Source organism: Myripristis murdjan, chromosome 15 (genome assembly GCF_902150065.1).
Source record: "Myripristis murdjan chromosome 15, fMyrMur1.1, whole genome shotgun sequence".
NCBI lineage: Eukaryota > Metazoa > Chordata > Actinopteri > Holocentriformes > Holocentridae > Myripristis > Myripristis murdjan.
Window position 1 is genome coordinate 20,380,029 of NC_043994.1, and position 17,255 is coordinate 20,397,283.

At 40.6% G+C, this 17,255-nt stretch overlaps 1 protein-coding gene across 7 annotated transcripts in view; it reads right to left on the minus strand.

Moving 5' to 3' along the window:
* Positions 1–17,255, minus strand: part of khdrbs2 (KH domain containing, RNA binding, signal transduction associated 2) — a 75,989-nt gene that overhangs the window by 32,176 nt on the left and 26,558 nt on the right. For all 7 annotated transcript variants that reach the window (XR_003929504.1, XR_003929503.1, XR_003929506.1 and 4 more), the window contains exons 3-4: positions 13,284–13,400; positions 7,139–7,285 (exon numbers count right to left, since the gene is read on the minus strand). Coding sequence is in view for 3 of the 7 variants with exons in the window: in XM_030071434.1 (XP_029927294.1) it covers positions 7,139–7,285; positions 13,284–13,400 (264 nt within the window). In the remaining 4 variants the exon portion in view is untranslated. The remainder of the gene's footprint in view (positions 1–7,138; positions 7,286–13,283; positions 13,401–17,255) is intronic.

The following is a 17,255-nucleotide window of genomic DNA, read 5'->3' on the forward strand; positions in this document are numbered from 1 at the left end:
TTTTTTAAATTCTAAGATGAGAATAAGAAATAAGACAACTTTGGAGTAAGGTTTGCTTTTTCAGTTTGACAGAGCCAGGCTACCGACTTCCATAGACTTCAAGTCTTTATGCTAAGATAACATGAAACGCTACGCACAGGAACTGAACCAGTGGACGCACAGAGGCGAACATCTTGTCATGTCTGAGAGAGTTGCATTTGTTATGGCTACCAGCTCCCATAGAGCTTGAGGAGAAAATGCCAGGTCATGGTCCGTTCCAGTATCCAGCTGTTTGTCTCTTCTTTGCTAACTCACAAAGGACACCTCAGAAAAAAATAATTTGAGAGAATAAGTGATGCAACAGTTGCAGAGGGCCTTCACATCAACCTGCAATCTCCGCTGTTTGTGTGCGTCAGAGGACTTTTCACCCACCCAAAACAACTGTCATTTAATTACTAATGGAAGAAAGAATTAGGCGCGTATTGATCCATTCAGGGTGCATGCAAGTGGCCAAGCTGGACTAAAAAAAGGCGGTGTTTGCACTCGCAGAATTAAATGTTTTTATTGCACCACAGCAGACAAACGCCTACAGCGCTGAAATGCATTTTCCTCTTCTGCCTTCTGCTGTACGTTACAACATTTAAACACTATGTTTGGAGACTGAACACTGACATTTAATCAATAATGCAATGGCATTGATCATAGTTACCATAATCCACACAAGTAAAGCTACACTGATTAATAATTCCTTGATACTAATAATATTGATAAGCGAGTCATTATACTAACATTACCAATAATTTGACACTGATGATAGTAATAATAACGGCGTCTAACTGATCTAAGATTATAGGGGAAAAATCTCAGTGAGTCCCATGAAGCATGCAGCTTGTCTCAGACATTTTATGTGTGCTGCAAGAGGATCTCTGTTTCTCCAGGGCCTGGATGCACTGAGAGGCTTGTCAGTTGATTGTGCATCATCCACATTCATATTTCACACTCAGAGTTCTCCAAGAATTGCACAATGGCTCTTGGGATGTTTTCCTGGGATCTGAAGTAAGACTTGAGAGCAGGGCATAGCTCGAGCACCCTCTTGAGGGTGGGCATCAGAGGCGGCTAGTGGATGTGATTTGTCCCCAGGAGGTGCTGGTAATCCAGATCAATGAACTCACTGAACTCCTTCAGGTTTTCTGTCCTAACTGTGAAAGTTAAAGAAGTTGCAACCTTCAGCACAAAGCTCTCAAAGTCAAAAGGCGTGGTGTTGGTGGGAGTTTGCAGCACATTGTGCACTCTACCCAGCCAAAGCGTTCAGGGTTGCTCACTCCAGCTTGGCAAAAACATTTTTTCTCACCTATCCAAGCTTTACTACCAAAGTTAATGCTAGCGTTATCTGCACAAAAACAGAAAAGCTCAGAGTAGACGACGTCTCTCCTGGGATAAAACTCAAGTCTATCATTTTCACATTCACTCCCTCTCTGGCCATGACAATGGGGATGCGCTTTATTTCTTTTCTATTGGAAGCGTCCACTCCAACACAGATGAAAGTCACTTCCATTGTTTCAGCCCACTAACTATCATCAGTGATGATAATATTTCAGAGCCGCCTGTCAGCCATGGAGACTTTGGAATTTTTCTGTGATGTCACTCCATTTAGGTGTGCTTCATTTTTGTGGTCTCTTTCATTATAAAACAGGCAAAGGAACAATTCAGATGTGCTTCCAAAAAAATTAAAAATAGATAGATAATAGACAATTCACTATGTTTAAGATTACACAAATTAAAACTGAAGTGATCTGATAGCAGGGGGATTACCAGGCCGTGAGTGTTGCATGTGAGAAACATTTACGCTTATATGCCTCAATATAGTGGACAGGTTGGGTTTGTCACTAGTTTTCCACCCACACACACTCTAAATCACAGGCACCCAGTCAACCTTTCACAGTTTGCATTAACCTCAATGTCAACTTGTGCAGACCTTGAATAAGTTTCACCAAAAAAGTGTTGACTGTAGCTGTCTTAAAATGAGCAAATATTCATTTATTGTCTACCTGCGCATTCCATTTCATGGTCACATAGGCTGGGGCTGATGCCAACATACACTGGACAAAAGGTCACCAGAGTATTTCAGGGCTAACACAGCCAGACAGACAATCACGCTCACATTCACTCCTACAGACAACTTAGATAGAGTCTCCGGGTTCCCTGCCCTCACAACCCTCTCAAGTGAGGCGACTGGGATGTTACAGAAAGAGCTTGTGGATAGTTTGGGGATATCCCAGTCCTTCCTGAGCCATGTCGTGCCCAACATGCTGGAACAGCATAATCTGATGTACGATTCCCCTGTTCCTCCTGCATGGTGGGTGAACAGGCCAACATCAAAATACAATTTGCAATGATGTCCAGTTTCCCAGATATCATCCACTGCACTCACACTGCAATAAGGGCTAACTTGCGAGGAAGAATTTGTTTATATTAAATGAAAAACAGACTGGTAGCATGTGTTTTGCAACTTTGGTAGGTACAGACTTTATTTTGTGTGCCATCTAAAACATTTAAAAATGTGGTATTTACAACCCCTGGTGACAATGGATCGGTGACAATGGCCACTGAAGCCTTGGCTGCTAAATCCTTTTGTAAATCCCCAGAGCACACAGCAGACGAGCTGCAATGTGGTTCACAGCTGCATGCACTCTGTACAGTATTGGTCTGCTTAGGGGATATGGCTGTGTCTAAGGGCTATGTGTGGCAGACTACTGCATAGTTCCAGCAAGAGAAGGTCTGCAAAATCATCAGAGCGTGTGCGGTCCTGCATACTGTAACTTGGCAATGAAAAATGTTTCTTTCCCCCCTTAAGCGCATCAGGTCTGTTGACCCCAACGAACCTGTGGCCCAAAAGCAGCCAGCTGCAGCCGCAGTTCCGCTGCCTCTCGGGGTGATGCATCTGTTTCTAAAGAGCTTGGTGAGTGAATAGAACAGGCCACTTCATGCTTAATTAGAAAATGATAAAAAAAAAAATATATATATATTCTTTGACTTAAAACATTTAAAGTTTAAGTTATTTCACTCAGTACAACTTTGGAAACCCTGTGCTCTAATGCAACATTGTTAATGGACAATATTATCACTGTGCACCTCAGCACTGCATTACTGAGAGCATGTGGGATACCAGGACCTATGCAGGACCTTCGCTCTGCAACATTAGGCCAAATTTTACAGTACTTCTGGCCACTTCAATAGAATTAAACAACTAAAAAATGCACAAATAGGCCAGGACATTTTTTTTTTTTTTTTTAATTTCACAGCAACCTAAAATATTGTATTTAATGTCACAATAGATTTTGTAGAAGAAACATCCTACCACATACCTTGTTCAAGCATCTGTGTCACTCTCTTTACCGTATCTGGCACAATGCCACCCACTGCAGTTCGGCCAATGATGAAGGCCACATGCTCACTCAATGAAGAGAGCATTGGAATTGCCTCTCTACCTCCAGTAGCCCTCACCCTCACTCAGCTCTGAGCTGACAGCATTGCTGTAGTCAGTTTTTGCCATTCAAACATGCTTGGATTTATGGGTGATGGCAGAGCTAAGGTCTCCAGATAAGGCAAACATTCTCTGCTCAATCTTGCCAACCACTTCAGCAGCCGGCAGTCAGGGAAACTGTACTTCTTCTTGCTGCTCTGTATGTTCCATTTCTCCTCAGGACTGGATGAACTGCACAACATACTTACATGCAGAATATTTTGTCTGTGGGTGTCAAATCCACGGCTTATTGCACAAATGGGCATGAGACAATTGTGATTTACAATAGGAGATATATGTAAACACCACATAAGGAGTGTTTTTTTTTTTTTTTTTTTTTTTTCGGTCAGATGAAAAGAATGCATAATGCATTTGACACTTTTGTATATCCCACAGCATGCAAACAGTCAGAATTGAGTGGGGGACAGGTTTTGATAAATTATCAGGGTAAAGTAATAATCTTTACTGATTCCTGTGGGAGATGCTGAAATAGAAATTATTTTGGTAGGGGATGGAGAAAATTTGGTGCACAGCTGTTGTGTCTGTTAGAAGATGAGCTCAAGAGAAGAGCTTGGGTGAATCAAAGGAGCAGCTGAGTGCAATGCTCCAGGTCACTTGACTTTGAATTTACAGTTGAATTTTATACATGTGCCCCCTGCAGCCAGATAATCTTTTTAGCTAGAGAGACAAAGTGTCACTGCTCAGCATGCAGGTGGTATAGCATGTGAAAGACACCAGGCTACATTTCCGTGAATTAAAGACACACAGCATACACAGGGTGAGGCAACTGATTTTTAGTAATTTTGTCACCAGGTTAGATTAGGTGGAATACACTATCAGCAGGTGTGGTAAGGGCTGGCATCAATCATAACCAATCAAATCATGTCTTTTCCATCCCTCTAGAAACAGCATGTTCTGTGCTCTAACAATTTCAAAATGGAGAGAGGGAGCAATCCACAGTGATTCTACCACCAGAGCTTTTCCCAAGAGGAAAATGATATCATTGATTCTGTAGAAGGTGCAGAAATGCCACAAGTGAATTTATGGAACCTTACATAAGCCTCAGAGGGCAGATGATGTTAAATTATCTTGGGAGGAGATAACACATTTGGTTAATGCGTTGCTCTGCTTCTGGGAGAACTGTTGTGTGATGCAGGAAATGGTTCAGTGATAGTAGGCAAAGAGCCAAAAATAAGTTGGCGTTGAATCACATGGACAGTTTGGCTATGGGAGGGGGGCGTCTGCCAGTCAGTGTCCAGCATGTATAAAAGTGTCCGCCTCCACAATCCCCACCCTGTGCATCACAACACATACCGACACTTATTGGATGACATTCATTTGCACTGCAGCCACGTACATTGAGAACAAAAAATGCTAGTAGTCTAGTAGTATGCCAAAGTCAAACTGGTCATGATATCATCCCAAAAACTAGATGGTAAGCTTTTGAATAAGATCTGTTCATGCATGGGTGGCTTGGTAAAGCCACAAAAATAGCAGTGAACAGGCCTGTGCTTTGTGTTGTATGATTTTGACCCAGTCTGAGCAGGCGGGTGGCGCAAGCGCAAATCCCTGTAATCCTTCACACCAATATTGCACTGCCCTGCTTGATCATGCTTGACACATCCCCTACTGCGCCTCTCCTCCCACTTAGGCGCAGTAAGTTAACAGCAAGTCTCCACAATAGAAACAGTGCAGGCAAGAGGAAAGCCTGCATGCACACAACTGTCCTCTTCTTTTCACCAAAGCCCAAATGTTAAAGCCAACATTACTGTACAGCTAATGCTCGTACCATCTGCACAATCCAGCTCCAGTAAAGTCGAAGTAAAGTTCACTGGTGTGCTTAATATCTTTAGTTCAGCGAGAATACAGTGACTTCACTCTGCGTCCTCTGGGACACCATCATGTATTAAAAAAAGAGATAAAATCTGATAATTTCACCACTCCTTGCGATCAATGAGATCAATTTCATGTATGAGGATGTAGCTTTTGTCTCTGCAAAAAAAAAAAAAAAAAAAAACCTTAACAGAATAGTACCCCAGTTACCCTATTTTATCAAAACTGGTGAGAAAAATACATTTTGTAATACATACTGTAAGAAATACTGTACTGATACCTCTGGCCGGATTAAAAAAATGCCCTAACCAGCATCTAACTTTTCAAAAGGGTGTATCAAAGATAATCTCTGCACCTGTGTGCACACTAATTATAAAATGAGGCAACACTTCTATTAGAATAATTTATAATACCTCATCTTTTTTCAAGGTACTGCAACTGAGCAGGAGCCGAGAATTTATCAGACACATTTATTTATAGTCTTGGTTAGAAGAGGTATGGACTAATAACGAAGTCCAAACAGAATAGATAAAAGCCTTCCTGATCCAAGAAGGGCAAAAGCAAGCTGACCCCCATATCAATAGGACGTGATATGGATCTCAGTGCAAAGGACAGTACAAACTTCAAGTGCTGGAGCAAATTAGCATTTTTTGGAAAAATGTGATGCCAATTTTGGCCAAACAATCTGCAGAACATCACTTTAAAATTGTACCTCTGGGTCCAAATATGCATCGTATAACTTGTTATAACTGTGCAGTATAATAAGCATGTCGGTAGTTCTATATGTACTTTGAGTTTAGATACATACCACACTCATGATATACTTTCTTTGCTGATTCAAATGGATCGCTACTACAGACAGTGAGTTGGTTGACTTTCTTGCATGCAGGGATACGCTAAAGGACTCAGTCACTGATGAACACAGGAACGGGCAACTGGACTTCGGTGACGCTGACGGCGTCAAGACTGCATCAGCTGCTGCTCTTAGGTTTTCCCCACACCAATGACACAGCAAACAAAAACCCACCCACACAGGCTCCAAACAGACAAACAAAGAGATCCACCTTTCACCAAACTCGTTGTGGAGCATTTCCTCAATATTGCGCCTAATAAACCTGCCAAAGCTTCTTTATTGTAAAGTTAGACAAGCCATAATATCAGACACAGGTAAATAAAGTTGTATTTATTTGCTGTTTGGTGGACAGTAGTAATTACTAATCTGTTTGGAGGGATGTGCAGCTCAATGCAGGCATCCTTCTCATGGCTCGCTGAGCAGAGGTGTTGTAAGAACTCATCCACTTGGTTGTAGAAACATAAACTCCATAAGTAGACTCATGCAGCACAACCCCTCTATTAGGCTTGTCACACTTGCAAAGCTTGATTAATATTTACAGCTTAGACTCAGCGAGGGTACACAACATGCACATTAATTACTGCTAAGCTCTCCAGGCCATAAGTTGGAGGAGTCTTGCAAGTTGTTCCATACTTCACTTTAATTGTGGAATACATTATATTTCACTTGTTATTGAGGGCATGTGGCGCAGGGCTGTGGATGTAGTACCAAAAGAGTCTTCATGCTTAATTCTTACTTTTATGTGAATCTACCCTGCATACTTTGCAGAACACTGGACGCTGCAAAAGCAAAGAAATATATGAGGAAAACGTTGTTTGCATTGTGATTTATAACCCAAAGGGAAAGCAGGTTTTGTAGAGAATTTGTCAAGGCAGAGGTGATGACTGATGCCCACATGCAAGTGCTGTCATCTGCAAGTGGTAAGAAGTGAATTAGTTAAACTAACTTACTGGAACTAGAAATTTTTTTATCTCCTCCAAGGCATGACTCATACGGGAATAGGCCTCTCCAGGTGGAGCAAAGACTTCAATTAAAACGTGAAGATCGTTGCTCAAATGGGCGTACTTGGCCTCCCCACTTTTCCTTAATTCTTCCTCCTGTGAAAAAAAGGAGAGCATGTCAAGTATTTTTAGCCATAGAAGAGACCTAAAAAGTCAGGTGATTAGCATATTTTGTTTGATAGAAATACTTTCAGATATGCACATGAAATATCAGTCTGTCTCATTCTCATGGTAAAAAGTAATGTTTACCTTCCTAAGCTTGTTTGGATTAAGTTATCGCATAAGTTATCATATTATCAAGATGAAACTGGGGTATAGATGTGTAGACTGCAGAATTATATTACAAAAAATACTATCATTTTATTTCATGATCATTGATCATTTATTAATAACTGAGCACTCCTTCACAGGAATACATGTGTGGGACTCCAGAAGCACCTGTTCAAATTGTCCTGAACGCTGAAGGTTGAAACTGAGAACAGCGTGAACTTAAGAAAAAACTGCCCATTTTGCCACAGTAAGTTTTTTTTTTTTTTTAAGGTGAATTTTTCTCTGCTCTAATTTACATTCTGACACTGACGAGGCTTTGATGTCAGAGATTCTAACAGATGACTGGTGATGCCCAATCTCCTTGTTTCCTCTTTTCATAATAAGCATCTCTTGGACAGGCTACAACCTATGGAAACATTTCTGACAACCTGATTTGGTTTCAGGCCAAGGAGACACTTGAGCAATCACCGCCTTCATGAATAGGCTGACACTTGTACGACAAGCAAAGCATTTTGGAGCGATACCGAGGATGACCTTCTCTCAGCTTGCTCCAGGAATAATAACCTCTACAGGATGACGACGGCTGACAGCGACGACAAAGGGAGGAATAACAGCCACACTGACGTTAGAGTTAGAACATTTAACACTAGATATCCCCTGTGTGAAAATGTGAAAGTGCGAAACTGCAGCCTCCAGGGGGGCTTGTGTTTTGGCATGTGGTCTCTGATACTCAGTACATTCACATGCACAGTAATTTTCAGGTATGATTCTGAATACGACTATATCCCCAATTTGATATGAGTCATGTCAACAGCATATTCCATTTGGATATTTGAAATTAGGTATTTTTGTGAATGTAGAGACGCATTCACAAAAGAAAAGCCCACATCTCTGGTTTGAGACACACACTTTCTTTTAAACATTATGAAAGATTTAAATATCACCTGTTTTTTGGATATGCGCATGTATCACAACACCGGCCTTTTCAATGAGGTGGCTGAACGAATGAAAGTGGGAGGCTGTGTTCGCACGGTCCAACAAGTCGGTTTATGCACGGCTACATGTAAACGGAAATATCGGTGGAATATTCATCTTCATTAGCCATGCAAACAGCTTAGCAGGAATATTGTGTTTTTGGAATATGGGCAAAAAACAGAAAAACAGAGTGCATGTAAATGTAGTCACTGTTGGTACAATACATGCTGATCGCTGGTCTAAGCAACCTAAACAAGGGTCTGTCCACTGAAAGTACCCACATGTATCTAGAAGTATGATTTATGAGATTTCAAGGACATTTTAATAGATTTAATTCATTTTGCAAGTGGTTAAAACATGATTTATTAGATATTTTAGAGATATCTAATGTATCAACTCTATATAATGTGTATATTTTTGTTTGAAAGATAAAATAGTAATATTTCCATGTGTAAATGTAAATGTATAAGATAAGATTAATTAAAGATACAGTCTGTCAGTAAAGGAAACATGAACTCACAGCCAACTTAATAGAGCTGTGGGTGATTGAACCACCGGTGTTACTAAGGTATATAAGCTCTGTCATAAAATATGGCACCGGGGGAGATGCTGGAGCGATACATACAATGGCGTCCTTTCATAAGAAATTGCATTTTGTGCTTTGTTGATTCAGTGGAAAATGCTGCGTTAGGCTCTCGGCCAGACGACGGTCGCTCTCTAAGTGTTCAAACGTATTGAGATCTTGTGACTGAGTCAGTGGTGGCAAATGGTTTACATCATTTTGCAGCTCAGCAGATGATTCACTGACCACCTGTGCCAGATGAATTCAAGGATTCTTAAAAAAAAGGAGGAGAAAAGGGAGAGAAGGATAGAGGTGCAGCGCTCTAGCTGATAAACAGCAGCACTTAGGAGTGAGTGACAAAATGAAGGCAGACTTACTGTAGATGAGAGGCACAAAATACTTTAAAACAGCAAGAGAAGTTTGGTATAGATCTCCCAAACTCAAAATTGACTCTGCCTTATGATAAAGAAATAAAAGCTGCTGACTTAATTTGGGGGTTTCAGAGTAAAATAGGGTCATGCGCTCTCACACCTCAGCCTAGTAACAATGACTACAACATTTATTTGACCTTTGAAACTTGCTTGAAACTTGTCCACATGTGCAGCAATATGCCAAAAGCGAGCGGTCTATGTTGCCATGTTTTCTTTATCAACATCTGCGACAGCCATGCAGTCTCAAAAAGCAGAAATTTTCAAAATGTCATCACACATTGTCCTACATAAGTGTAGTTACTGAATTGTGGATTTTCAATTATGCCAAAGCAGTTATTAAAACATTTTGTGAAATAATAAACGGCAAATTTTACACTGGGGTGCTTTTGGCATTGCTAAAGTTTTAAAAATGACAGCTGGAATAACTGTAATGGCTGCTCCTACCTAAGAGCATTCTTTAATGGAAAATTAGTGGTGAGAAACAACCATCATTATTACAGCTATTCATATCTGTCTTGAAGGTCTGTAAAAAGAGCACAAAGATCTGAGGCTGCTTTGATAACTTAACAACCATGTACTCCATATTCCTAACACTATATTAGAGCCAAGCGTAGTCGCAGCTGAATCCTTGCTGAGATGGAATTAAAAAAAACAAAAAAGTGCTGTACAAATAAAGCTTCCTCTTCTCCTGCTGCTTCCTCTGCTTCTTCCTCTTCCACCAATTCTTGATTGCACTTTCATTGTTTGACACCCATTTGGCAGGAGCATGAAAAATTAAAACACTTCGTGGTAAGATGTGAAGAATGGGTGGCAGACTACGCTGTACCGTGAACGATTTTTACTACGTATTAAATCTGGCTGCTCCCTCGATGTGATCGTCTGTCCACATATGTGATGCTGAAACGGTGCCATAAGAAACCAAAGGCGCTGTAGTCCTAATACAATGGGACATACTCTCCAATTAAAGCTGACAGTTTGTGCTTATTTTACAACCTTATTTTGATGATTAATTTGATGAATAGCTAATGGCTCATAAGCTGTCATGTTTATTCCAGTTACCCCATAAAATATTCAATCAGATTCCCAATGGAGAAGTCAAGACTATTCCTGCGGAGCCTTGAATGGTCTGATGTTGGTTTTATACTCTCCTCTGAAACAGGCATCATTCATTTTTGTATTAACAAGAACAACAACTGGATAAAGAAGAAGTGGAAGAGGAAGAAGAAGAGCAATAATCAAATTAAGGCAAACACTATGTAAAACAAGCACATCACAAGTTAAATGGTGAAAACAGAGGGTGGAATCAATATAATAAGGAGAAAGTGTTGAGTTTGAATGAGGAAAAGTGAATAAAATAAATCCTAAGAAGTGAAGAAAAAATACTAGTCAGGTCAATCCAAAGCCTTGGGGGCCTGATGGTGAAAAAAAAAAGGCCAGTCGTCTTCAGTCTTAAGTCTGGACCAGAAGGGTCCTGTCTGGGGACCTGAGACCGTGCGCCGGCTCATTGGGGGGTTAAAAGATCTGTGATATAGCTCGGGGCCAGAAATAACTGTGCTTTAAAAGTCAGTAGGGAGTCAGTATAATCTTGAATTTAATTCTAAACTCAACATGCAACCGGAAAAGGTGCCAGAACAGGAGGAGAGTGATTTTGTCTTTTTGTACCGGTTAAAATCTTAGCTGGAGATGTGAAATACTTCTGACTGACTAATTTTTGAGACTTTTCTCTGGCGAAGGGAGCTCGCCTGCGTCAGCCTCTTTAACTGTTCATCAAAGCGTAAGTCAACATCAAAAATTACTCCCAAAATTCTGGCAGCTGGCTTCACATAGGCTGACAGAAAGCCTAGGTCATTATGAATCAAATCAAAGGAGAGTGTGTATGTGTGTGTGTGTGTGTGTGTGTGTGTGTGGCCAGAGGGGGCAAAATAATTGACTTCTGTTTTGTTTTGCTGCCAAAAATGTGACATTCAAAACTTGATGAGGCATGCTTGGAGAGTGGCTAGGCTGTTTGTGTCGCTGGGTTTCAGTGAGAGAAACATACAAAACTATACATGCATTACAATAACCACAGAACGGCTTTGAGTTTTAATCATCAGAGGCAAAATCAATCCCTGTGTTTGTGCCACAATGAGGAATTTAGGCCATCAGTGATAACTTCTCACTAATATAAGGTGGATGAATCCAATGTTTGCTTTCTCAGTGAGAAAGCAAACAGCCAGGAGACAGAAGGGGGGACTGGGACTCAGTGCTAAGAAGGCTAATACTCGGGCGCTAGCTGTAATATTGACCACATCGCCTGATACGTGTGGGCAGAGGGCTGCTTTGGTAGAAATTACTGTATTACATTAAACAGGACGATGTCTCCTAACAAATTAAATGGTTGCGACGTATGATGACAATGTGCTTCTGAGCCATGATCTTTTGGTCTGATCCCTCCGACTCGGAATGTGAACTCAATCAATATCACACACAGAAATCCCCAAGCTAAATCTGATTGTTACATAACCAGCCTTTGGTAAAGAGACAACTGCTGAGGCCCATTATTCTTCCTATGTGCTGCTGCACGTCATGCTATGTATCTATCACCCCTTCCTCTACCTACCCCTCCGTCCTTCAGACTAAAAATGCAAAATTAAATGTGTTATTGTGGCGATTCTACTTACACTGATTCATTTCTTTATTAAAAAATGCACAATACATATTGCAGTCATACATGATTGTATTTTCAGGCATCAATAATTTGCTGCAAATCCCCTAAAAAATGCACATGACAGTGACTTACAGCATCACCATTTAAGCACTGCATGCAGACTAATGGGAAAAAGTTTAATTTTGGTTCATGACAAACAGAATCTCATGTTGCCGTCAGTTCAAATATTATTCACAACACTTTAGCACGCCCTCACTCCATTAAACCTTCCATAAACTAGTTAAAAGGCACACATGAGTGAACAGAATGGACTGATCAGTCTGTGACCACACTGGGATGTAAAAGCAAGCCATAATTTTGAATAAAACCCTTGTACAAGCCAAGGCACGTCCAAAAACCTCAGTGCAACAATTCAAACAGACGCCTACCAATTTGGAATAAATCAAATGAATGCCTCTAAATGTGAAATACACCAGAAAAAACAAGATTACTAATTATTTAGTCAAGTTGACAGGGTTTATAAAATTGATCCAAGAGATTCTTTGTAAAGATAGTTACCATATTTTTACGTCACAGCCCCAAAGATTGGTAACATATCCATCAAAGATAAATATATGAATGTATTAAATAACAGTTTTCAAATCACTTTATATTGAGCACACACTTAATGCACTCAAATCCAGCTCCAGTTTCATCAGAGAGGCCGTGAGACTGCCAGCCCTTTGTCACGTCTTGATGTATTTGAATCTGAGGTGACTGTAACAATAGCATTGTAATTCTATAGGTGCACACCGAGACCGGAGGGACCACGACCAGCAGATCCAGCAGGATCCGTGGACCGCGCTGATCCTGCGTACACACTCGCATGAGGTCGACTCCAGGGGACCACATGTCAGCAGGATAAATGGTTTGGTCAGAGAGCTTCATTACACTGCACTCACACTTGCCCATTAAAGAGCACTGCACAATATATAGTAAAAGTACAATTTTCTCATGTATCTTTGATTTGGCAGTAAAATCTATTAATTCCAATGCATTATGTTAATCAACCGAAGACTGTTTCAGATGTTAGGTTGGGATTATTTGTATATTCGTGGTATTAGAGGTGTTTTTTCTTTCAAGTGCACTTTTTCTGCAGATATTTCACATTGTGCAATATCTTGTATCACTGTAACAACTGTATTTCAAAAAGCACTGGAATAATCATACCTTGCCTTTGTCCCTCATGGAACCTTTGCCAAGGATGGACATCTTTACTCCTGTTTCCTCTTGTAATCTTTTCATGGAGTTTCCCCGCGGTCCCAGCAGCTTCCCAACAAAATTAAACTGTGACAAAGGGAGAGAAAAGCAGTCAGCCTCATTACTAATATTTCTGCAAAATGATGACAAATGCTCAAAAGCCGGGCCAAAACGAATTTAATAAATGTACGGAAAAAAAAGATTTAAAAAAAGGATAATTTTTTATTTATTTATTTATTTATTTTTTAATTTACTAATTTCTTTCCTGTTTGATTTATGAAAACCAATGTTTCTGCAGTGGCCTTGCTCTTTAGATGCAGGAATCAGCACTGTTGAATTACAATGTTGTTGTTTTTTTTTTATCCATTTGGAGAGAAGGTTAATCATTAAAGATTTTTGTTGGCCATTAGTCACATATCATCAATATATTCTCCCATTCCATTCACAATATATCAGGTGAGGAAAAAAAGACGGTGATGTAGACTGTAATAAATCAGTGTAATTGTGCTCTGAATGCAGCACATTACGATGTGAGCAAGCCTCTCAGTCTGAGGCGCAGCAAAAGGTATGCATCCATCCCTTTCTTGAACTGTGCCCTTGCTAGTCATGTATCTTATTGGCGCTTAGGGTCATCCATGTTGTACAGAGAAAAAAGGGAACATGGGCACAAACCAATAACGTTCCTGAGAATGTTCCAGAGGTCAACGCTGAGATAAAGCGAGAAATAATGAGTTTCTTCCCAATGGGAAATTAAGTAATACTATCCAGATGACAAACTATCAGATCCAAGCCTCCGGGCTCTGACTATCATTTCCCACTCACAGTGTGCACCAGTGAGTGTTTGAGAGAAGTAGCTCTGGGTTGTTGCTGGCACAACACTGTAGAGATTAGCAGCGATAAATCCAAGAGGTGAGAGTCATAACAATAACCATATTCAAATGGATACATATTTCTAAGAAAATTGCAAACAGAGGATCAGGGAGTAAATTAGCAGTACATGAAATTAAAAAAATATGAAATGTGCATTTTTTTCTACTTCTACTACTAAAAAAATGATACTGCATCCTACACACTATCTTTGTTCTAATTGTAATAAATTACTTGACCTTCAAATGTTTGCCTTGGATGTGATGATAATGGGCCACCTCTGGAGCTGAACAGGTGGTCAACCACCCACTGCAACATAGTCTGGCCGACCCTAAAATGATATTAACCTTTTCACAATGCAGCGTCTCCCACTGTGACTGAGCTGCTAATAACTCCGCTGCCAGCTGCGTGGCTACTGCAACTCAACTCTGACAACTGCACACTCAGCTTCTTTCATTAACTTTATCAGCATCATGAGTGAACGGTATATTTCAGGTTAGGACAGTGGCAAGCACTGCAGAGGGGAAAGCATCGTCAAAAAAATTTCCCTGCCGTCCTTGCGTCTCCTCTGATGTGGCTGAGCGAGGCATAAGGCCCCCTTGTACTTGTCTTTCTTCACAGGGGTTGCTTTGACAGGGCTATCCTACAGCTGGCAGGGAGCTTGAGAGCAGATGGTTGTTGTGGCTACGTTGAGAAAGTGCTCGCTGGGCGGTAGAAGAAGAGTGGCCTGTTTTCATTAAGCTAATGAATGTCTGGAGCCACTCTGCTGCTCCATGGCGAGCAATTTGGGCTTTCGATAGGGGCATGGTTCAGTGTTAAATGAGGTTTGAAATGATGCAATGTGCCCCCTGCAGTCTCAACACTGATAAGCACGCAGATATTAGGAGGAAGAGTGTTGCAAATACAACAATTACGCTCAGATATGTTTTAGACATTGTGCAAACATTCTATCGCTGAAAAAATGGTTCCATATATTATAATATATTCCACATATTTTGAAAAACAAGACCTCTTCTTTGAGAGGAAATATATAATTGAGATTGTTTGATAACTGTCATATAACACTGAAAGGGTGTATACCAGGTGTTGAATATTTTCATGCTTTTATTTTATCTGTTCTTGTTTATGTGCACTACAGACTCATTTCTTATAATCTATGGGAAGTCATTTTTATAGTATAAAAGTGTAACTTGTGGTAACCTGTAAGTGTGAACCCCAAACTGGCAACAAATAAAGCACCAGCTGCAGTTTGGGTCACACTCCTGTGAATCTACTAATGCTGCTGAGGAAATTACTTTTCACAGGAACCTCTGTGTGACTGAGGCCTGTTCCTTAGCCTTACTTTTGATCTACACTGAATTGATTTTTTTTCCTTCTCTTAATCTTTCCACAAAGGACACATTCCCACCTGATTTCAGCACTTAATTTAAATGGGGCTTTTAACTAAGCCCAATCAAATCCAATCTAATCCATTTACAAATGATGCAGTCTAACATGACGTGTGTCCTTTTTTGAGCCTGACACTCCATTTTATACATTTCCATTTCCACAATCATGTTTGGGGATGTGCTCTGCTCAAAGGCATAATGATGAAAAATTTAGGTGGGCACTTGCTAATCTGTTTAAAAACATATTGCACTTCTAATGCAGTGCAACATCCCCAGGTGTGCTGTCATTAACCTTATAATCAAGTGGATTTTTGAGAGTAAAGACCCTGACTGCATGTGTCTTACTGCAGCAGATCCTAGGTGATGTAAAAGAAAATTGCTGCCGTTGTCTACAAAAGCCCTCATTTGCTTGCTGAAAGAAATCGTTTGTCACTACTGTTAGTCCGTCTTTGATGCCATTAATGTGCCCTAAGAGTCCTGCCATCTCAGTAAAATGAAGGGCAAAATGCTCATTGTATAAAGACCACAGCGAAAATCCCAGATAAGTGTCAGGGCTGGCGGAAAATCAAGCTGCACTCAAAAGACACACACAGGGCAGAGTCACTTTTCAGACAGTTTAAATAGGTTCATTCACTGAAAAAAAAAGTTCCTATACACTCTACAAGGATAATTTTTAAAAATTTCCATGACAGATTCCTGACCGTGATTTCCTTCAGAGCTGCTGAATTATGGCTGATTACAGCCAGATAAAATACTCGAGATCAAAGAAAATACTTGAATAATCAATGCAAGCTCTGAATAATTTCAGGCTAATCTTGTGTGATGTATTAAGAAGAAATTCCCTACAAGCCATCTTAAGAGCTACGACAGCTTCACTCGGTTTAAGGGATATGACACGGAGCTGGAATACTGCAGCTCCTCAAAGCAGCGCTGCAGATCTTTGCCAGCTCCCAGGTGGGTAAATGTGTGTGGTGACCACCCTGTAATGCGCGGCAATGGGGCCAGTTAAGATCTGCAGATGTCCCGAGGCAGTCCCTGCCAGGTTAGCCAGCTGTGCGACTGGGGGAATTCAGGTCCTGCCAGATAGGGGGATTAAAGCCTAAGGTAGAGGTTTATGCTTTAATGACGGCCAGGGATGGCTTGGCTGGAGTGTGTCAGAGGACAGACATATCAGTTCCACCGAGGGTAAAGGAAGCGGCTGAGGGGCTGTTTGCTGTGTGTAGCAGGCAGAGCAGCTTTACTCTTCAGTAAATCTTTGGTCAACTTTTCAGTAAGTCTGGGCATCAAAATGATTCGAGCATTTGAGGAGCAGCTGTCTGTTAATAACTCTGTGGGCGTAATGAATGGGATCAATTGTCAGCATATTTTATTTTGCTGTATCCCTTGGTGTAGTCATCTTGATTGGAGATGCTGTCTTGGTTCTGTCTAAAAAAACAATTTATGTGCATAACTCTGCTAACATTATCATTTCAATACTACTACTACTATAAATACTGATACTGAATCTAATCACCAAAACAGCTGAAAAGAAAGTAAATTCAAAGAGTATAAACAGGACAGAGGGGCACTGAGACACATAACATAGGCCGCTTTACATTTTCACACTATACTCAACGCTGAACTGAGGGTTTTCTATAGGGTTTCAGTGACTAAGCAGGTATAATTTTGTGTAATTTATTGTGCCTAG